This window comes from Rhipicephalus microplus, chromosome 1 (genome assembly GCF_043290135.1).
Source record: "Rhipicephalus microplus isolate Deutch F79 chromosome 1, USDA_Rmic, whole genome shotgun sequence".
Taxonomy (NCBI): Eukaryota; Metazoa; Arthropoda; class Arachnida; order Ixodida; family Ixodidae; genus Rhipicephalus; species Rhipicephalus microplus.
In genome coordinates this window covers 172,811,651-172,835,642 of record NC_134700.1, presented here as the reverse complement: position 1 = coordinate 172,835,642, position 23,992 = coordinate 172,811,651, and the positions used below count along the sequence as shown (strand labels likewise).

Here is a 23,992-nt window from a genome sequence, read left to right as displayed (position 1 = left end):
TAAAAACGCATCTTCTTGTGACCATGCAATTTAAAACTGCAGCATGCAGTCGCAGGGAGCTGGTATGAGCACAAGTGTCTTGTCTAAAAAAAGCAGAGTTAGCAGTAAAAAGACAATAGAGACAAACACACAAGGCTTATGACGTTCGTATTTATTCGGGGATAATACGGTGGAGGGTCTATCGAGGAGGAGGACGTTTCAACAGTGCTACAATGGAACAAGTGTCAGATTAGTCATTGCACAGAGTTTTGCATTTTACCGCGTAATTTGGCTTTTGAAATCGCACAATGTTGCGGACACAGAAAGATTTCGTTTTCAATACACAGAAGATAGGGTCTGTGCGAGAGATTGTGCCTACAGCTACCGCCAAACCTCACGTGTAAGATTCATCTTCATCCACTGATGGAAACAAGTTCTTGACATGGCAACACTGTCCCATCAACAATGCAAGCGTATCTCATGCGTTCTCAAAAACAATAGCATTGTTGGATGACAGGGGCGTTGCTATGCCTGCTCCATGTGAAGGCGTGACAGTTCTGCGCTGCGTGGCTCAACAGGCCATGACGTGAAGTACGATGGTTACCGTGGGCACATAAAAGCAGAACCAACGTGAACCAACGTATAGGTTGATTTCAGGCCACCAATAATCACGTGACATGACGTCATCTGTTTTTTTCTTTTCTTTTACGTAATCCTATGATTTCACTTTTGCTTTTACCTTGCATGTCAAAGAATGAAGACTGAGGCAGAAGAATCGGGTAAAACTACAGAACCTGTCAACAGCTCACCACTAAATGTGCTCCTCAAAAGGCATTGGCACTAGCCTAGATCTGATTCAGTTGTCCTTTTATTGGAAAAAAAAGCTGTCACTCTAAATTAAAAAAAAATTGATAACTTTGACTAGTAAAAAAAATATAGTGCGAACATATTCAATTGTCGAGATTAGTTGCGATGTGAGCTAGAGCTGTGAGTATACTTGTTTTCTTATATGATGACCAGAGGCCCACGGTTTGAAAAAAAAAAAACTGCGGTGAAACAACATGATGCTTTGTACAGCGCAAATGAACTCGGAGATATAAACTCAGTGAAACAAGATTGACTTGAGTTGGGCTAGTGGTTTGTTTCCTGAGCATAGTTTCTTTAACTATGTGCAATCCATTTTATCTGATGGTCGATTGAGGTGCTTGAGAAGTGCGTTCAGCAGCTGAACAAGTGAAGATAACTTTAACCCGTTTTCATATTTGAAGGGAAGACGTCTCAAACGTCTAGTGGGAGACCTGAAATTTATTTTCTGCGGTCCTAGAAACGCGAAAAAAAAAGGCATCTGGGCATAAGGCTGGGCACGCTCAACAAGAGAAGTCTACACTCGTTTCAATCAAGTATTATCGCAGAATTCTACGCTTGCGATGGTAGATTCCCTATAGAGTTTAAAATTATAAGTATTATCATTTCGATCGCAAATGATTTTTAAGAAAGAAGCATTGAAAGTGAAATTTCGCACTTATAATTCGCGTCTTTGCATAAAAGCGAGAATTCAGATGAAGTATTGAAGCGGTTGGTAGTCTTACTTCCCGCATCAGTACTAGTATCATATCACCCAGGGTTAACTTGTACAGCACTAACTTTGTTGGCACTGGGTTGCCAGACGCGTACACTGCTAATTGCACGGATGAATTTGTTCACGCGTCCTCAAGTGGGCTCACGACGCAGATAACAAGCTTCCACAACGATTCGCTCACAAACGTTTCCAATATCGCATATATCTCTCCTTCTAAACTCGGCAAGTACTGCTATAAGCTACGTTCTAAAGTGACAACGCTCGATAAATCTCTGTATCACATGGTCATCTTGCTCCTAGCGTGCAGTGTTGAACTCCGCGCAAGGATTCTGGGAGTGAAAACATATATATTTTTTCAACAGAAGCACTCACGCGTACACAGCAATAACAGAGGCATGACACATATGCACAAACGCCCCGGAAGAGGTCAAAAATAGAGTCCTTTTTTTTTCTTTTTCACAAGGGTGCTCCAAAATAGTTTGTACATCAGCACATATATGCGATACGTACATCTACGTCATTGGCCAACTGTGCCTTTTTTTTCTCCTCGAAACACAGAAAATTTAATGGTAATCATGTAACATGTACGATAAATCCTGGAAATGCTCCGAAAGAGCTGGGTTTTTACACGCAACGCTATATCTTTGTATATGACACTACAGACAAACGCGTTTACAGCATTCATTTTTTTTTCCTGTTGGTCGGTTGTTGTGCAATACGGATACAAACACAGCCGTGGTTCTCAAGCTACGAAAGTTTGACTAATAAAAGAGGGGGGGGGGAGTGCAAGTTTGGGAGAGAGGAGGAGAAAGTAATGGCTGAAAGGAGGCGGGTTGGCTACGCTTGGTTTTGGAATGTAAGGAGGTTACTACGTCTGTACTATCTGATGCGGCCGCGTCAATGAACGCTTGGTCGACTTGATTTGGAAAGTTGAACACAGGTGGACTGCATGCGCAGAAGAGTCGGCGCGGTGGCGAAAATGCGTGCGGCGTGAAGGCGATTCACACTACAACATCGGCTGACGCGGCGACGTTCCCGAGTGGATGTCCTCAGGCTTCGTTTTGACGTTTGCACATACATACACACATTGCGCGATTGTTCAAATGCGGACGTCTGATGCGTTCAGGAAGGGAAAAAAATGGGGATCGGGACGCGTGAAGTTGGCGGCTGAAACGCGCAGCACTGGCCGGCTTCTCCCGATTCGACGCCATCGTTACATACCTAGCTGTCAGCTGGCCAAGACTTACTCGAAAGACGTGCTTGGCGTGTGTGTCCTGGCTACGAGTTATTCTTGTTCTGCAACATTCTCATACATTTGCCTACCTCTTAACGTGATGGAAGTTTTGGGCTTAGACGAAAGCTTTCCCGTAATACAACGTGCATTCAAGGTGTAATTTAGCACGTGAAGGAATATGGCTCATGGAAAGAGCTGAATCTGTACACCCAACCCATAGTGTAACTCAATAACGTGAAAAAGTGAAAAAAAAAGAAATTGAATAACGATGGCGCCTGCCCCGACATTGTGGCGTGAGCCCAGTGACTGCGCAGAATGCGAGAGGCAATTGGTTTTGTTTACAATGAGCGCTTTAGTGCGTCCAGCATTGAGTAGGGGCAAAGGTCAGATGCGATAATGTGGGCTCACTGCGGTTTGTTAGGTCATCGCCGAATGCGTAATATTTAAGAACTAGACTTTTTAACCAAACGTATCAAAGGAGGTCCATGCGTGGCCATATTCAATCAAACAATATTTTGCGTGCTTAGAATTTAAAGATGGAAGAATGCATGCGTAATTGCAAGCGCTTCACTAAAGGTATGCTGGATGATCGCACATTTAAAGTCATCTCCTTTTGGGGCGACTGTTCAGGAAGCCACAACTATTTCTATAGTACATAGGATTTCAACTAGAGAAAGGACCTCGTTTATACTGGTGCAACAGTTAAGGAGTAGAGAATGTTATAAAGAGCAAATGGATTTAGTAATGACTTTACTGTACTGCCCAGTACACTGAGATGGTAAGCGAGAGATAGAAAAATGCGGTGAATGGTCACATTGCCGCAGTCATCTCGAAATCAGAAAAAAATAGCGAGAATACAAAGAAGCAAACAGAGAAACGTCCATCAAGTCAGCAGCTCATTGCCGTTCGTCATTCAGTCGATTAGGGGAAGCACGTCGCCAGGCTTGCAACGAGTCAGGTGATCGTCTACGACTGGTGTGGAGTCTACTTCATGCCGGGCCTCGAGAAGTGCCAGGCTGGCGGCAGACCTCTCAGTGGGAGAGCGCCTTCAAGATGGCGTGCACTTCCTCGGCTATGGCCATCAGGACGAATTCGAACTGGACCTGAGGCAAGAAAAAGCGTTGAAAGACAAAACAATGAGGGTTGCGGTTCGTGAATAATCATGCAAACAGCACAAATGCATTTTTTGCATGTTTCTTTTGCCGCAACCAGCGCATTACATCCCATGCGCATCAACAAAAGATGCTGTTCTCGCCGAGTACGGCTTCCTGCACGTGAATACGGGATTGATTGATATGTGGGGTTCAACGTCCTAAAGCCGCCATATGATCATGAGAGACGCCGTAGTAGAGGGCTCTGGAAATTTGCGTGCACCCAAATCTTAGCACACGGGCCTATAACATGTTCGCCTTCATCGAAACTGCAGCCGCCGCAGCAGGATGCGGCGGCTGCAGATCCCGTGGCCTGCTGGTCAGCAGCCGAGTGCCTTAGCCACTAGACCACCACAGCGGGGCCGAATACGAGATTGTAAATGCCGATCGATATTTCCGTCTGTCTATTTGGTGGTCATGTGTTCTTTCTCTAGCCTATTATTTGTCATCTGCTCGTTTGGCTCTTTATAAACAGCTAAGTAGTGCGAAATTGCGTACGCGAACAGAAAAGTGAGTTTTCAATTGAGGCTTTAGATGCCTAATCAGGTGCAAAAAGTGGCCGTCGATTGCGTAGTCGTTTACACGAGTGATGCGAGAAATTCTGTGACGATGTCACCATGTATTTCACCCTGACGTCACAGGTCGCTGAATTTGTAACATCCTGAATTCGTAATGGCATCACTATGGCGTACACAACGTGACTGCACATGATTAAGTTGACATTGTCGCCCGGTCGAATGTGGTCCGGTGTCTGAGACAATCCTGCACCACGCGGGGTGCAGAGGGGACCGGGGGGGGGGGGTCACTGCAATTGACTGCGAAGAAAAACAAATGAAGTATGGCTTAGCATTCGATGGTTTTAGGTCTTAGGCCAATGCATTTAGGACCGTGTGACTTTTGGAGTGCAGATCTTGGGAGCCTCCACTTAACGTGGAGACGGCGTCGTCATAACCGGTAGAGCGAATGAAAGACAGTGAACGCGGAGCTCAGCTATGGATGAAAGGCAGCGATAGCGAGGAGTGCGTGCCGAGGAAGGAATGACAATGGCAAAACGTCGGGTTCCGCTGCGGCCACCCGTGGCGCCACGGTAGAGTGTGACATCGTGTGGTCGCCGATGACGTCATCACTAAAGTATACGGCAACGGCGTCCCCCGATAACATATGCGCAAAGAAAGCACTGCACGAGCGGAGGCCTGTCTGCGGCGGCTGTCGTGAAACGCGGCCGCGCGCTGGCCTCTACAGTGTCCGGTTTAGCGAGGAAAACGCGCTTTAGGCACCCGGCGATGCAGTTTACAATATCTGATGGCAGCGCACGAACACACAGCCTAGGGAGCAGGCGCAGCAAAACCAACTCTTCCAATGTGTAGCATAGCGAGTAGACGCAGCAAAATCAGACTTGCACGTGCATATAATTTTCTTCTCAAGTTGCGAGCAGGGGGGTCATGGCTGATTATGTAAGCGCCCAGTAAGCGTTATTTGAAAACGTGCCAAAAAGGGCACTGACACTTCAGCGTGTCACTATGTTCAGCGAGCGTTTCATTTTCTTAGTATCTCTGGCGGTCGGTACCAACAACGCTGAGGCGGCTCAAAACGCTTCGTCACGCCCACTGGTCCACTGTCGCCACTGTAGGGTGCCTATACGCTCAGTCTGCGGTGGCTGGTGTAAAATTGTCGGCGCCAGTCCCGCTACTCACTGCGTTCTCCCTAATGTAAACTGTGTACTTATATACGAAATAGTCTCAGCCAGTTGCTTCTCAACAATGAGCGACGCCTACACAGCTGCACTCAGAATTCACTTGAGGCAGTATCGTTATCACCGGTGATATATACATCGGCAATATAGAGGAGTTTGATAATCTAAGTGAGATGCCCAAAAGAGAGCTATCGTGTCTGGTGCTTCGCCAAGGTGCATAAACGTTGGAATGAAGGATAAGCTTATGGATCGGCCTCTCACATTTCTACATTGTATGGCAATGCTTAGTCAAGGGACTGCGTAGCTGTTTTTCCCGCTCATGTGAATCCATTCTTATATAGTTGGGTTACGCTAGACTTTGCTCGATAAGAATCAGGTTTAGAATGCACAGGTTTATGAAGTTTTGCAATGATTCACTCGGTTGAGTCTCTCCGGCGAATGATCGGTTCGCCATTTTTACCCTGTAGCTGGGAAGGTCGTGTCGCGAAAAGTATGAGAAATATTGAGGTGAGAAAGAGCTCAAGTAATGAAACATTAGTAAAGTGCATTTCAAAATTTCCAGCTTCTCCACCTTTACGTTTTTCGGGAGCAATACATAATAAAATTAAAATTACAACATTGGTTTTCACACTTTTGATTCAATATATCGACGTTAATCTCTTTCAACGAAGCTATGCACTCTGGGTGTATTAGACAGCCAAGACTAGTGCTGTTGCCTTCTAAATCTATGCGCTTGTGTTAGCGCGTCAAATGCGTACGGTGAATGTGAAGAGGACACCTACCTTGGTTTTTACCATACCGGCTCGTTGGTCGCGCATGTGCTCCAGAGTGGCTGCGATATCGATTTCCTTTGCTCCTGTTGATGACAAGTGCCACGTCAGAGTTTGTTGTAAGCAATATCCACGAATAATCTATCGAGAAAAATTTCTTTACCTTTGGCCATTCTGTTCAGTACCATGTCGATCAGGCAGTAGGTTCCCGTTCTTCCAATGCCGTCACTGAATGTGAAAAAAAAGTGAAGATAATTAAAATAACCAGGTTCAATGCACTCACTGAAATCAACGAGAAGGGAAACTCTCGTGAAGCGCTTCATTGCACTCTGTGCTACAAAATTCGATATGTAATGTTATCCTTATTTTTACCTTACGCAACCTGTAATGCCACAGAGCACGGTACAATATTCACAGACTTCTCTGTAATGCTAGCACAAAATCAGTGGGACGCACAGCATGAGCTGTCGACTCAGTGATGTGAATATCCCTTGTTTGGGTAACAGATTATGATGAAGGTTCTGTAGATGCGGGAAGTTTACATAATTTCATACCATGGTTCTGAATACTCAATTCAGAATAAGTGCAAATGTTAAAATACTTTATGATGTACTTTATAGAGCGATTCACTACCATTACAACTAATTATTGTACAGGCAGGCGTTTTATATTACTCCACAACGCAGTTTCAATTACCTACTGAATGATGTGCAATAGTTATCCGCTGGGGGCAAGTATTGCTAGAAAAACTAACAGAATATGCAAATTTTTTAAACGCCCCCAGTACAACATGTTGTTAACATGGCACCACCCTCTCTAAGTGACTGTATGTAGCAAATTATTTCCCTCAGAAATGATATAAAAATGTGAGGTTTCAGAATTGTTTATTTTCTATAATTTCAGTTTTTGCAGTAATCTTACTGATCTAGTACGCAGAAATCCCCCCAAAAAAGGTAGAAAGTAGCCATTCTAAACGCGGACGTCGTGTTTCAAAGTGTACTTTTAAATGTAGGCCACGATTACATACATTATGAAAGGTCAAAACATTATTCTTATAGTTTTATGTGTTAAAACGACAACACAATTATTAGGCAGCTCATAGAGTTTACGGGTTTTTTTGCATGAGAGAATGGTATTCTAGCCAGGTGCTCATAGGTGTGAGTACGTAGAAAAGGTAGGACCTCTTTTCCGCTCGCTTCCACCTTTCTATTTCCTTTTCTCGCCTTGCTCATCGCCATACCCTTGCACGCTGTACGGGGGTACCCTTGTACGGTGTACAAGGGTACGACGGTGATGCCTAGCCGTACCCTAGTAGGGTAGATAAACAAGCGCCTTCCATAACCTCAAACCACTAAGAGCGTCTTTCAGAGCGTTAAATCACTAACTTCCCTGTTGTGAAAGTGCGACTAGTGAAAATAGTTCTATAAAGCATGCGATTTCTTACCTGCAGTGAACTACAATGGGGCACGAACGTCCACGATATGACTTGTTCACCTTCCTGCATTGAGCAACACCCCAGAGAAATACATGTTGTTGCTGTATCAGCACTGTACGCTCCTGCACATGGCATTTTTGGTAGTAAAGTGAAGTTTTTAAGGACAATAAACAAAGAGAAAACGCTAAAAGAATGCATTCAAACGTGAGAAAAAGGCCGCAATAAAGGTGGTGGGCCTACCGGCACTCTCTACCAAAATGATGGGACTGGCCAGAAGACACAGTAAGCAGGTGATGATTACATATGATACTTTCAACTCACCATATTAGTTCTGAGGTTAAACAGGATTTCGGAGAACTCTGAGGTATAAAAAGCACTTTTTTAGACGTGAAAGCAAATCAGAGTGAGTGTTTCGAGTTCACAAATAGCTCGCAAACATTACACAAACTGGAGATGTTTGTAAATCCGTAAATCTAAATTTCAGCCAGTTGAGATAGTTGACATAACAAAATTAGTGAAGGTCACCACACAAAAACAGGCACCGCTTGCAAGAAACAAATTTGACGTACAGTCATATATCATATTGCATAACAGCTTCACATGTTTCAGTCTTCTTTATATTTTATTGTTAAATGGGTATTCGCAAAAAAAGACATGTATTGAAACTTACGCATACATCTGCTCGTACTGACCAGCCACTAAAAGTGCAGACGTTCACTGCAAAAATAACCTTTTTAAACATTCACTTTTTTCCCGCGATCAGCCGAGCAATGAAGCTAACTACCACAAGAAATCACAGCCGCCTCCAAACAAACATTCGACGTCGCGCTTCAAAGTCATATTTAAATGTGAAGCAGCTTTTTGACTATAGCATGCGTGACGCTGTCCCTCCGTCCGCACCATGCTCCCCTGACCACAGGTGTTGGCGCAATGCCAAGTAGGTCAAGCCTTCGCTCGCAGTGCACACGTTGACGCTATTTTCTCCCTAGCCTGTCACCGCTCGCCGCCCGTAACACCCGCAAAACTATCCCTCCTCTCCTCCTCTCTCACCTCGCAAGACCGTCTGCTAGTCAAAAAACTGACTGCTCGCTCTGCAGAACCGTTCACTGGCCAACCTGTAAATGTAGGCACTGGATCACGCGTTCGGAATTCAGTATTCAGTCAAGGGCGACTTGGCTTTCGCTTGATGAGCGCCAGCGTCACCGTCGCCGCCTACACTCAAGTTTTTTTCACTTTTCTTTCCTGTTTCTTCAATCTCTGCCCTCTCTCTCTCCCCCCCTCTCTCTTGATATATATATATATTGTCACGAGCGGTTGCAATGCACGGCGCATACAGCGCGAATGAACATTCAGAAAAAAAGGTGAAGAAGGAAGACGACGTTGGGTGTGCTGTCTCGAGACCCCTTGTGGAAGTAAACGCGAACCATCCAGGCTCGCCTGTTTTTCAACCTTTTCGTGTACTTCTTGCGTGTAACATTTGGTGGAGCTGTGCTGGGTACCTCCCACGACCTACGACGGAGCCGTCAGCACCAGAACTTCGTAGAAGCCGTCGCCTTGCCGGACTTTCGCCATCGCGCCCCGACATGTCTCTGGAGCAAAATGACCCCCTCAGCAATGCCTCGGCAAGACCACCGCTGTATCAGCATTACCGAGAGCCACGGCCGTTCTCAGCAAAGCCAGGGGAAGACTTCGATGAATGGCTGACCCATTACGAAAGGGTAAGCCAATGCAACAACTGGAACCCGGCCAGCCAGCTCAGGCATGTCGTTTTTTATTTGACGGACACGGCCCTGGTTTGGTATGAAAACCACGCCGACACGCTTACTACATGGAGCAGTCTTATTGAAGAAATGAAGAAGTGCTTTAGCGACTCGGACACTAAGAAGAAACGAGCGGAAACAGCTTTAGCTCAGAGAGCTCAGGTGATCGGCGAGACTTGCACGACATATATTGAAGAAGTTCTCAAGCTGTGTAAGACCATCGACTCTCGAATGCCCGAGGAAGATAAAGTGGGACACCTTTTAAAAGGTATTGCGGAAGACGTCTATAACTTCCTCATTGGAAAAGACAACCTGAACACCGTATCAGACGTGATTCGGCACTGCCGCACATTCGAGGCGCTGAAAACTCGCCGAATCACGCCGAAGTTTGGACGGCTAGCCAATGTCACGACTGTGGCCAGCGTTGACGCGAGTCCGCAGACAGACCTCTCAGCTACCATTCGGCAGATTGTCCGTGAGGAGCTCCTGCGGCACGAAGAACAAACGCGTTATGCGGTGCCGCGTTGCGCCTCCGTCGCTTTCCGAGACGCCGTCTGCGCATCTCCTCCGGCTACTTGGCAGCATTCGGTGAATGCTGCGGATTGTAACAGCTACCGACACGACCCGCATTATGGCCAGACCGAACAACGCCATTACGACTCGATTGATCGGCGTTTTGATCAGCATCCACGCGACGTTCGCCCACGAAGACCCAGCACTGCCTACGACATCCAAGGGGAGGGGATGAGTTACTCTCAGCCTGTGGCCGCTGTGGAATATTTCAATCAGCGTCCGGAAGTTCGCCCTCTGCCCGTGTGTTACAACTGTGGCACGCCTGGCCACATAGCTAGGTATTGTAACCGACGTCGGGCATTCAGCAATGGACAGTCGGGATCGTTTATGCAACACGGTGGTCGTGCAATGGACACTAATAGGCCAGGAAACACCACTTTTGAAGGCTACTTCCGAGAAGAAAGAAGCCGTCACTTCCCTCTGGACAGCTATTCTGGAGAACAAGAAAGGTATCGAAACCGTTACCGCTCTCCTGCCTCCGAACGTACTCTGACACCACCACCAGCTTTCCGAGCGTCTCGATCTCCATCTCCCAGACGGCGTGTGACGTCATCATCTCCTCGACGCCGCTTCGCGTCACCACCGCCGGGAAACTAGCCAGCGCGGCCGATGGAGGTGAGGTCGCTGGAAAATCTTTGCTGCCGACTCGGATACCTCCACCTATCTTCATGCTGAAGAATAAGGTTAATGTACTTATTGATGGCGTTTCTACCATGGCTTTAGTCGACACGGGAGCAACTGTTTCTGTCATGAGTGTGGTGTTCAAAAATCTGCTGGGACGCAAGGTTATGTTTCATTGGGACCACAGCACAAGCTTTCGTGGAGTGAGTGGGGACTCATTATACCCGGTTGGTGTGTGTAACGTGGATGTCTCCTTGGGTGGTCAAACCTTTAACACTGAGTTTACCGTGCTTCCGCGTTCCACACACGATGTAATTCTCGGCATTGACTTTTTGAAATTGTGTGGCGCCAATGTTGACTGCCGAACAGGAGAACTCAGTATTTGCGGAAGTGTGTCCTCTGCGCTCTTAGAAGAATCATCCCAGCAAGAGAGTGTGTTTTGTGTTTCTGAAGACACTGTTGTGCCCGCTTTATCCGCGATGCGCGTTCCTGTTGTTTGTTCGTCTTCTGTTAGTACTTCGTTCGATGTTGCGGTGGAACCGGTCCATAGAAACTGTCTTAAGAAAAATGTGTTGGTTCCGTATTGTATGGTTTCAGTTACCGATGGATGCGCAGGGCTATGGACGCTAAATTGCTCCACTGAAGCCGTAGTGCTGTCTCAAGGCCTAAAACTTGCTACGTTTCAGGGAGAGTCATTTATACCTATGGCAGTGCTTACAGAACTACCGGATACAGCACAAACCAGTGTCTCGCACACCGCAAACGAACACATGCTCGGAATGGTAGCTACATCGCTCAGTGACCATGAACGTCGTGTTTTGATGGCCCTGCTCTCGAAACACTCTTCAATATTCGACTTTGCACAGCACGACGGCCCCACATCGATTCCTGCATCCCGTACCCGCCATCGCATCAACACAGGATCCGCTGAACCGATTCGTCAAAAACCATATCGTGTGTCCTCTGCGGAGCGAAAGATCATCAGCGCTCAAGTCGAAGAAATGATGGGTAAAGGAGTAATTCGGGAATCGTCTAGCCCTTGGGCAGCTCCAGTGATACTGGTGAAGAAGAAAGACGGCACGTGGCGATTCTGTGTCGATTACCGTCGCCTAAATGCCGTTACTAGGAAAGACGTATACCCACTCCCACGAATTGACGACGCCATCGATTGCCTCTTTGCGGCTTCTTACTTCTCTTCTGTGGATTTACGATCAGGTTACTGGCAAATCCCTATGCACCCGGATGACAGAGAGAAGACCGCTTTTGTAACGCCCGATGGACTATTTGAATTCAACGTGATGCCTTTCGGGCTTTGTAACGCCCCCGCAACGTTTGAAAGGTTCATGGACACTATACTTCGCGGTTTGAAGTGGGAAGTTTGTATGTGCTACCTAGACGACGTTGTGATCTTCGGCCGAACATTTCGTGAGCATAACGAGCGCCTGGACTTGGTACTGAACTGCTTGAGGAAGGCCGGCCTTGTGCTTAATTCTAAAAAGTGCCATTTTGGTGAACGACAGACACTTGTGCTGGGACACCTGATCGACAAAGAAGGTATACGACCAGATCCACAAAAGACAACAGCTGTGGAGGCATTCGAGGCACCTCGCTCTGTGAAGCAGCTACGAAGTTTTTTAGGGTTATGCTCCTACTTTCGCCGTTTCATTCCCAAATTTGCTGACATAGCTCATCCGCTCACATGCCTTCTCCAAAAAGGTGTTCCTTTCGAGTGGAGCTCGGAATGCGACTCATCGTTTCGGCAGCTAAAGCTACTGTTGACGTCCCAGCCTATTCTTCGCCACTTCAATCCGTCATCACCGACAGAAGTTCATACCGATGCTAGTGGTGTTGGCATTGGCGCCGTACTAGTTCAGCGTGTCGGCGACAGCGAGCATGTGATATCGTACGCTAGCCGCTCATTGAGTCGCCCCGAGCGCAACTACACTGTCACCGAACAAGAGTGTCTGGCGGTCGTCTTCGCTGTGCAACGGTTTCGATCGTATCTCTACGGGCGCCCCTTTACTGTCGTCACGGATCATCACTCTCTATGCTGGCTTGTGAATCTTCGGGATCCCTCTGGTCGACTAGCACGCTGGGCGCTCCGTCTGCAGGAGTATGATTTCGTTGTTTCCTACAAGAGCGGCCGGCGACACGCTGATGCTGATTGTCTCTCTCGCCTGCCACTCCCAACGACTGAATGTGACGCGGACAACTTTGATGAATACATCGCTTTTGTGTCCACGGGATTTCCGGATATGGATACCTTCATATCAGAGCAGAGGAAAGACGACAGCTTACAGCCGCTATTCGCGGCCGCGCGGGAGTCCGCTGCAGACAATCGTTTTCGCTTACGTGACGGCGCCCTATATAAGACGAACTTCTCGGCTACCGGTGCGCGCTACCTTTTGGTTGTCCCCAAGAGCCTTCGCAGTCACGTATTATCTGCCATGCACGACGAACCAACTTCCGGACATCTTGGATGCACAAGAACACTCTACCGTGCTCAGGAACGCTTTTATTGGCCCCGGATGCGCAATGATACCGAACGGTACGTCGCCAGCTGCACCCAATGTCAGCGTTACAAGCGACCAACTGACGCGCCGTCTGGTCGCCTTCAGCCTGTTTCGCCTCCTAGCACCCCCTTTGAGCAAGTTGGTATAGATCTTCTGGGCCCTTTTCCGCGATCCACAGACGGCAATCGTTGGGTCATCGTTTGCGTAGACCACTTAACCCGTTATTGTGAGACGGCAGCACTGCCGTCGGCCACAGCAAAAGACGTTTCCATCTTCTTGCTGTTTCAAGTTATCCTCAGACACGGACCTCCTCGCATCGTAATCAGCGACCGTGGGCGGCAATTTACCGCGGATGTTGTCGAAGAGACCCTTCGTCTGTGCTCATCAAGCTTCCGCCATTCCACTCCATACCATCCACAGACTAATGGTCTAGTGGAACGCACGAACCGAACGCTTGCCAATATGCTGTCCATGTACATCGACTCCGCACACAAAAACTGGGACACAATTTTGCCTTTCATCACCTATGCTTTCAACACCGCAAGACATGAGACCACTGGTTACTCACCTTTCTTTCTCCTTTATGCTCGTCCACCACGCTATAATCTTGACACTATGCTTCCCTACTCTGCTCATCACAGTGAGCCGATCAACGAGATTCTCTGTAGAGCAGAAGAAGCGCGACGCCTCGCTCGGCTACGCACCGTCACCTCGCAAGACCGGTCAAAGATCCGCTATGACGACCGTCACCGACATGTTCACTTCAATCCTGGAGATCAGGTGTGGCTCTGGACGCCTTTACGGAAACGTGGCCTGTACCAGAAATTTCTCGCTCACTATGTCGGGCCCTACGTTATCCTCGAACGCCTCAGTGAGGTCAACTACCGCATAGCACGGCTCACAAGCACTGGACGGCGCTCGGCTAAAACAGAAGTGGCGCACGTCGCTCGCATGAAGCTATGCAATGCACGAACCACTGAGTGACTCGCCCGGCGGGCTTCGTCTGCCAACGGGGAAATGTCACGAGCGGTTGCAATGCACGGCGCATACAGCGCGAATGAACATTCAGAAAAAAAGGTGAAGAAGGAAGACGACGTTGGGTGTGCTGTCTCGAGACCCCTTGTGGAAGTAAACGCGAACCATCCAGGCTCGCCTGTTTTTCAACCTTTTCGTGTACTTCTTGCGTGTAACATTATATATATATATATATATATATATATATATATATATATATAAGAAAATGTATACTTAAGGGCTTGTTTTTTCTTGTTATCACTGATCACTGTTAATGAGATCTAACAGACAATACTGCAAGTAAAGTAGAGAAGAAGTTATTAGGCCTCATTGTAACGTAAACGTGAAGAAAGAAAAGTGGATGAAAAGGTAACTTGTCGTGGGCAGAAACTAAACCTGCGACCTTAGAATAACACGTTGGATGCTCTACCAACTGAGCTACCGCGGCGGCTATCCCCCCATCCACTTTATTGGGTACATATGTGAATTAAACGTGCGAGCGTCGATAAGTGCCACCAGCAGTCATTACGGCCAGTGTGGAACACTCTTTATCAGCCTGTTTGGCGTCCCGTAGCACGTGAACTTAGTGCGAGCTAGCAGCTAACCAATAATCGATTGTATACGACATAAATGCACAAAGTATGCCAGAACTAAAACCTCGTTAATGAATGAAGGAAGGAAGTATGTACATGAGGGCTCGTTTTTTTTCTTGTAAGAAACATTATTATTCAGATCTAACAGACAATAATGCAGGGAAAGTATAGGGGGAACTATTAGGCCTAATTGTAATGTAAATGTGAAGAAAGAAAAGTGGAATAAGAGGTAACTGGCCGGGGGCAGGAACCTAACCTGTGACCTTCGAAGCACATGTTAATGGCTTCCCACCTCCTTCTGCCTTTTTATCTGAGATGTATTTAGTTTTAGTTTATGTTTTAAATATATTTTAAATGGTATTATCTCCCCTTCCCTGATGTTTCACGTGGGTGCTGTAAATAAATAAATAAATAAATAAATAAATAAATAAATAAATAAATAAATAAAACAATGTATGGGGTAAATGTACACTTCACAAGATTATTAGGTATTTACTAACTAGTGGCGAAATTCACACTGATTTTCGTTCCAGCATGCTTTTCGCAAATGGCTGGAAGATTTGGCTAATCATGTGACTGGCATCAGGAGTGATCACAATGAGGTTTTATGAAGACATTTGCTGGATACCATTTTTTTTAATATTGGTGAAGGTTTTTGTTTTGGTAAAGCTGGTGAAGGCAACAGGTGGGCTTGTTCGAATTAAATGTAGTGTCGTGCTTTTGAGCTCGAATTGAAAGAACTTCGTCGCCAATAGCAGCACATACTTTGTCACCAGAGCTTCACAATCCTTTTGTACTTAATGATGGTCGAAATACTTGGAGATAAGTTAGAGGGAGTAAACTTTATTTCAATAAACATTGCTGCATTTGTGATATGGCTTCGTATATTTAACCTGTATCGAACGGACCTTGAACGCCTGTAGCTGACCTCTATCTCGAATTTCCGGAACGCAATACGGATAGAAATATGCACATAAAGTTGTTTTCGAAATTCCGTTCATTGCTTTTCGTTCAGCATGGGGAAAGCTTTCTTGTTCTTGTTTGGGTTGCGCAGATATATCTCGCGTAAAGTATACTGGCTAACAATGAGGTGCCAGCCCCGCCGCGGTGGTCTAGTGGCTAAGGTACTCGGCTGCTGACCCGCAGGTCGCGGGTTCAAATCCCGGCTGCGGCGGCTGCATTTCCGATGGAGGCGGAAATGTCGAGGCCCGTGTGCTCAGATTTGGGAGCACGTTAAAGAACCCCAGGTGGTCAAAATTTCCGGAGCCCTCCACTACGGCGTCTCTCATAATCATATGGTGGTTTTGGGACGTTAAACTCCACAAATCAATCAAACAATGAGGTGCCATTCTCACAACCTTGTGAAGATAAAAACCTTGATTATACATCCTATGTGTTCATTGGACAAACGGCCCACGCCTTGTCGTACTTCACAAGATAAGGAACGTGGAGTATACGAGACGTATCGTTTCTTTAAGGAACTCCTACCAACCACCCAAATATATTAGTTACCAAGCAATAGACACAAAAACTTTTCAGTACAAGCGATTACGAACGCATAGCATGACGAAAGAAGAAAAAAGAGTAGTCCATTGCACACAATAAGACGCAGTGTACTAGTTTTGGCATGAGCGATTAAATCATTTCGTCTGCATTTAGCACAGGGAAGAATGTGCATTGTAAACTGGAAGAAAGTTGCATAATTTAATCGCACATGTACGGAAGACCTTGCTGGGATTACTTGCGTTGTCATCATCTTTGTCACGAAACATTCACAACAAGTCGTACCAATTCACAAGTTGCTGCACAATGACACCTATGTCATCGAAGTGGGTGCTTTTAGCGATTGCTAAAATCACGTCTTTTTTATGTATTCTTTTTTTGCACAGTCGTCACTTCCATAAATTCAAACCACAACGCATTAGAGAGAAAAAAAGAAAGAGGGGAATTGGCCAGAGAGAGAGAGAGAGAGAGAGAGAGAGAGAGAGAGAGGAAAGCAAAGGAAAGGCAGGGAGGTTAACCAAGCTGCTACACTGCATGGGTAGTTGACCAAGGAAAATAATTAATGCTCCAACTCAGCTGGCCAGTACGTTCACATTTCCTGTCTTATGATGTCTAAATATAAAAGTCAAACGATCATAATTATGGATACAAGTAGGCCCATTCATGAAACATGAAACAACAGACAAACGAAAATATAGCTCGGTGTTTTCACGTTTGCAAACGCATATCAAGGTGGTGCGCACTGAGTCGCACAATGGTATGTGAATGTAAGACACAAGAGACCACAGCTGTGAACTTGCACATTATACGTGGCTCTAATGCGTATAAGTTCTAAACAATCGACATTTTCCGAGACCGAATGCAAAAGGCAACAGAGGTCACTGGTATCGCACACTGCACAACCAATCAGCATCACAAACGTGCCACTTACATAGCATTTGTCAAGAGGCCATCAAAACAAGTGCAGCCAGAGTCAAGGTTTGAAGAACCACGAGTTAAAAAAAAAAGCTGAATCGTTCTGCTGCTTCAACAGGTACTTTGGAGAAAAGCTGCCACAGGTACGTCGGATAAAATCTTGCACACATCACTTTTGTGAGCTTACACATCCAGCGTGTTCTAAAACGCTCTATCAACATACACTTTGAAGATCAATCAAAAGCAGTCACAAATTGTTGTGAATTCCGCCATTTTCTTAGACATGGTGGTCTGTAAACTTTTAACGCCGCTTTTACATTATGCAGTTGCATAGCGATCAACTCCAAGGAACTACTTCGGAAACTAGTTAGTTAGAAGGTTAAAGATCAGACGCCAGAATTGGCGAGAAAATGAGTGAGCGAAAGACACGAAAGAATGAGAAACGGAAAGAAGATAGTACATTGCAGAGGTGTGGCACCAGGTTCGAAAACATAGCGTGCAGTAAAGTACAGACAGAGAGAGATGCGTCTTGGCCACGTAGTGCGTGCTGCAGTCAGGCATCGACACAGGTGAGGAGAAGATTCAGAAGGAAGAGAAGAAGGCGCAGAGGCGAGGGTGGTGGCTCTCCTCCGCCGCACCCATCACTTTTGTGACTATGCAATTCGCAGGTGCACAATTGCACCAATCACAAAAATGATGAGCACAACGAAGGGTATAGATGACGGACGAGGACCCCCGCAGCGGAAGAAAGATGAACTGAGGCCAGAACACCATCCATCCAGGCTAAACAGACTCGGTTTCATAGACAAAGATTCAGTCCGAGTGACAGGCATACAAAGAACGCAAAAAGAGATGCAAGTATGTCGCCCGAAGCATCAACAACATAAGATATGATTATGAAACACGTCATAGAGTAGGGCTCCGGAAATGTCGACAACTTACAGTTCCTTGACGTCCACTTCAATCTAAGTACATAAGCGTCAAGCATTTTCACTTCCACTGAAAACACAGCCGCGGTGGCCGAGATTCGATCCCACAACCTGCGGGCCAGCAGATGAGTGCCGTAACCACTAGGCCACCATGGTGAGTGGTTTAAAAGTTTCGTAATGCTATACTTGTGCACTCACTCAATTAAAAAAGACCTGAACGCACGAGCCTCGACCGTCGAGTCGATTAGCGCTTGTTCCGGGCGTCCTGATGTGCAGATCCTGAAGAAACTTGGCAGAAGGCAGCTGCAACAGGACTGTTCATAGCGTGCATGCGCCTTTTCTCGTTCATTTCACCTGTGTGCTTTGTCACACACCGTTTATTGACTGAGCAGCCAACACTCGCGCGTTCAGGTAAAAAAATTACGGCATATTCACGCGGTGAATGATGATGAATGGGCGAAGCTCCGGAGGGATTCATCGGTAAACTGTGAATCTTCCGTGTAATTCGCCCAGTCGATCATCATGTAAAGACGTGAGAAACGCTGTGTGTGTATATACACAAATCAACTTTTATTTGTTCTTAGACGATGGATGGCTTGCGATGTCCCTTGCCTCGCGCGCTCGCACATCGGGATTCTGTCTGCGAGCGCGCGCTGCTGCCGCCTTGCGCTCTCTCCGCTGTGCAGCCTTATCCATCCGGCGACTCCGAGCGCGCGCCAACAGTGAACGGATTTTATTACAACGCTCCCCCTAGCGTACGTCGCCGCACTAAATCGAACGATTGCCTTCAACCAATGACACGCGCCATATGTGACATCATTCCTATTTTATAAGATCTCGCGCCTTTCATCAACTACAAGTATCGCTTTCTAGTTTATAACATCTTGCATCTTTTCATCATCAGCTACAAGTACCACCATCTAGTAAACACTACAAGAACTAAACGAGAGGTGGCTACACACAGGAGACGGTACCGCCATCTAGTGAACACTGCAAGAACTAAACTAGATGTGGCTACATACAGGGGACGGTACCGCCATCTAGTGAACACTACAAGAACTAAACTAGAGGTGGCTACATACAGGCTACAGGGGACGCACAGCCCACGCCCTAAGGAGCTTCGCCCCTAAAAAAAAAACGCGGCTGTAATTATATTTTCGGTGTTTCCAGTGTGACCCCATTGTGATCCGATAAAAATTGCCATGAACAGCATCACATGCATCATTCTCTACTGAAACCTTCTCGTAAGTTATTGATAGAATTAAATACGATTTCAGGTTACTAGTAAAAAATTTGGTGTTAAACAAAATCCTTGACTGCATTATTGTTCACGTGCATGTATTGAGGCAGTATTGTAAAATCATCTCACTTACTCATATGTGATTTACGTTAACGTATGCTCATATAGTTTCTATTGGGATGACGATATACAGTTCAACACCTAGACACGAGAATAGCTGAAAATCAGCGCTTTCTTGCTTGGAAAGAAATGAGGTCAATCATGTTAATGAGTACGGTCTTCCTTGTTCATACAAAGTGAATTTAGATTAAGTGATTTGTGCAAAACTTGCAGTGAATAAAAAAGAGCACGCAAATAAAGGCAACCTACATCAGAGGTGTATTATCACATTGCCTCTAACGAGCATCAAAGAAAACTGCTGTTCTTTCGATGAGAAGACATGATAAGCTACAAGTAAAGCTCGAAGAAAAACAAGTGACAGCAGTGCATTCGCGTCTGAGCAGCAGCTTGCAGCAATGTCACACATTTTTGACAGCGCCAGCTTGTCTACTAATAAATGTTTTTTTTCGCTGGCAAAATATTGCAGGAGAGTAGTGCATCCTAAAAAAAACGAACATTAAAAACTTTCATGTTTCCGGACCTTTCACAGCGCAATACCGACACTTTTATCTGACAAAATAATTTTGTTGGTTTCATTAGGTTGTGTCTAACAGAGAAAATGAGTTCTCCACCAAAACCCCTCCTTTCGTTGTAGACGTTACACTAATATACAGGCAAAGGAGTTCTGGCGAAAATGCTTGAACGTGAGAGCTATAGGGCGTTGTATGCTTTCACGGTAATTTGCTTTCTCTCAAATTAACATGCAAAGCATAAAATTTGTACACGCGTGGAGTAGCAATCTCGATCGAACTGTTTAACAGACTTCTCTTACACATAACACTGGTATGCTAAGCCTGCTGAAGTGGGAGTGGCTGAAGTCTTAGTCTCCATCAGTGCTAGTCTCACAACACGTACTGCTTTGGTACGTTGTCAATATGGCCAGCGCTTCTGCAGGGCGTCACTTCAGACAACGATTATTAAGAAGTAAAACAATATAAAAAACAAAAGCTAAAAAAGAAAACTACCGATTCAGCCTACATCCCTATAACCACTGCTAAACCGTATATGTTCCAGTACACGGGTGGCAATCCTTGTGCTTCAAAACTTTGCGTATTTTTATAACAGCTCATGTTGCTCTTCTCGTGTTCTCATTCTGTCCGTATGATGACAATAAAAGCGCTATATGGGAGCTTAATCAACAACATGTAGCCAGGTTCTGTCACGTGTTGCACGACAATCTTTCGAAGCACAAATGAAAATCTTATGCTTTGGCAATACCGCATGTAAAACACGCTAAAAACACACAATTAAAAAAAACAGGGATTACTATACATTTGAAATTCTTGCGAGGCAATCTTGTCAGGCTTTGTATGAGACCAACAACAGTGTAATTAAAAAGTTTTACGCATCACAGTTACAGAATGCGACGTGCACAGATCGACACACTCTTAGGGGAGCAAAATGTGTATACTGTATGTGCGAGTAGTTTGCTTTTTGCTGCACGTTATTTGCCTAGCATCGTGCTGCTGGACACACACATGATTAGCATGCAGTATATCGACAGTAACACGTTCCCACAAGCGTGCGTTGCACTGTCGCCTGACAGGCATGCCCGTCAAGGTAACCGATGTGTTATTGTTACTGCAAGACAAGGGGAAAAAAGCAGAACATGGGGGACCCTTAAGCTTCGACTATAGGAATTGAACGCGGCAGCGATATCCTGTACCTAGTGCATACATCAAACACTTTGTTCATGAATTTTTTTCGAACTTGCTATACAACCACTACGTGTTCTTAAGGAAATAGGCGCAGTAACGTGTGTGCCTTTTCTAGCGGGTGACCAGCTTTAAACCATGAAGTCATTACGATTGTCACTTTTTGTGACTTCCGGTGGCAATGTACGCTTGTAGCACGAAATATAGCTGCGATACTTCATGTTGTATTGTGAATCATGTATACAGAACGTGTTTGTAAAGCATAACAGTTGATGAATAATTGATATGCGGGGTTCAACATCCCGAAACCACCATGTGATAATGAGAGACGCCGTAGTGGAGAACTCCGGAAATTTCGACTACCTGACGTCGACCATAAAATTTTAGGACACAGGCCTACATCGATTTCACCCCCATCGAAAATGCAGCTGCCGCAGGCGGGATTCAATCCCACGACCTGCGGGTCAGCAGCCGAGTACCTTAGCCACTAGACCACCGTGGCTAAGCGTGAAGCATAGAAGTTACTTTCGCTGCATTTCCAAGCAAATTAGGTTTTCACTGTATTTACAAGCACGCCCGTGGCTGTGTCGTAGAACGTCCACTTGTCACGCAGATTGAGAATTTCTAAAATTTATTTTATTTTATTTTCATCTTTTTTGATTCTTGGTCACACACAAGATGATGATATTTGGCTCAAAACCAAAGACGCTGAAATTTCTGCGAAACAAGTTTTTTAACGTTATCGCTTTAAAAAGGGCGGGCCTCGTGCTCGAAGTGATAGCTCGCGAACTGAAAGCATATAGCAACAATAAGAACACGCGTTTCCCTGAAGCCGCGCGCTATCCGGACGAACACCGGTTGACTATCGTCAGTATTGACACAGAGAAATTGACAACACACACAGCTATAGTGTCAAGACCCGACACGCGGAGACAGCTGAAGAAATGAACATTGCTCTGGCCATAACGCACCCCGAAACTGAAATTGTGCGAAGTGACTCGCGCTCAGCAGTAGGAAATTTCGATGAGGTTAGAATTTCGACTGAAGTGTTCTGCGTACTGGTGCCTCCCGGCCTGATTTTTCAGGCTACTTGGATCTGGATCCCCGCCCATATTAGCAAAGTGTGCGTAGCACACTCCGCCACACGCGACGTGACAGTCCATGCAGTAAGCGATGGTCTTGGTGAAGAGTATGCGAATTGGTATGGACTTGCGGGGTACAGGTACACTGAACTGACCAAGGCGTTCTGCTTAGCCAGGCGACGCTATCTTCCGCCCCGTGGCAACTTATGCAGAGCCCAAGCAGTCACGTGGTGACAGCTGTAAACGGACAGTTATCCTAATTTACTGCTGCATCACCGAATATACCATGATACCTACAGCACCTACTTCTGTAAGGTCTGCCAGACAGACATGGCTACGTTAACACACATGCTATGGAAATCCCAGGCTACAGCGAAACGCATTAGTCCAAATGTTTTCTTGGCCAGGTGGGAAGCCTCACTGTGTAGCTCCGAGCTCGCCGACCAACTCTGAACAGTCCACCAGGCCCATGAAGCGGCGAGAGAGGCAAGGCCTTGACGCCGTGACATGAAAGACCTAAGCCTAGGACGTTAATGAGCCAGACAACTAATAAAGTTTTTCCACCCACCTTCTACGAGCAGAACTCTCGGATAAAAGAACGCATGCGAGCTGTAACAACGAGTCATTGGTCTGCTTCGGCTGCTTAATACTAGCACACAAATGTGTTAACAACATAGCAGATAGACACAGGAGCACAGATCAATCGGTAGCCTATGAGTTGGTGAAGTGTTTGGCAATGCTAAGGGATTGTCCTGCACTCTCAAACAAGTTGTGCGTCCAATATGAGACGCACTTATAAGTAGCCACTTGCAATTCCGTTCATATAGATTGCCGCTTTGGATCTCGTTCCTGCAGAGCCAAGCCTACAGCGCAGGGTCTTTCGAGGAATTGCTATAGTGGAAGCCGTACGTCGGTAACGAAACTTAATTCCCTCCCGAAACATCAGCAAACGTGCTGTGGTACCATTGCGACCAATCAGCGGAGAGAAGGCTGCATAGAACACGCGTAGTTACTCGGTGGGCTGGGCTACATGTTTCTTAATAAAACGAACTAAAATAACTAATGCTAAGGCTAGCTTCAGTGTCCCTTTCAGCTTCAAACCTTCAAGCGGTCGAGTCGTCAGGAAGATGCTAGGTGAACGGGAACGTGGTATCTCATTATGCAAGTAGCGAAGCAGAACAGAAACGCACGAACAAAAGCAAGTCGAAACGGTGAGGTCGCGCCCGAATTCTCGCAAAGCTCAATTCTTGCAATCGAAGCACTCGCGTCGGCACACGACTTCATAACAATGGCACGACGAGGCATAGCACATTGAGAGCTTTATTAAGGCGTCGTTTTCTCCTGATCAGCCAGCGCCCGACGCGAATCTTCGCAGCACGTACGTCACAGCTGGCTGCTCAGTCGGGCAGGGTAGAAAAGGGGGGAGGGGGATTGTCGGCGAAAAGCTGGAGGAGAAATGGAGAATGCGAAAGGCATCTCTCGTATTTCTCTCTTGTCTTTGCTCCCTGCAACAGTCGCGCCAACGCAAGTCGAACAGGCGCGGCGCGTTTCGACGAATTGGGACTTACATACGCGAGTCGGGATTCCTGCGTCG

General features: G+C 46.2%; 1 protein-coding gene across 1 annotated transcript in view; it reads right to left on the bottom strand.

Annotated features, from left to right (window-relative positions):
- Positions 1–3,525: 3,525 nt before the first annotated feature.
- The window catches only part of IA-2 (tyrosine phosphatase IA-2), a 624,632-nt gene continuing 604,165 nt past the window's right edge, over positions 3,526–23,992 (bottom strand). The window contains exons 22-25 of the mRNA XM_037429474.2: positions 7,851–7,904; positions 6,570–6,634; positions 6,419–6,492; positions 3,526–3,895 (exon numbers count right to left, since the gene is read on the bottom strand). Coding sequence (XP_037285371.2) covers positions 3,824–3,895; positions 6,419–6,492; positions 6,570–6,634; positions 7,851–7,904 — 265 coding nt within the window. The 3' untranslated portion in view covers positions 3,526–3,823. The remainder of the gene's footprint in view (positions 3,896–6,418; positions 6,493–6,569; positions 6,635–7,850; positions 7,905–23,992) is intronic.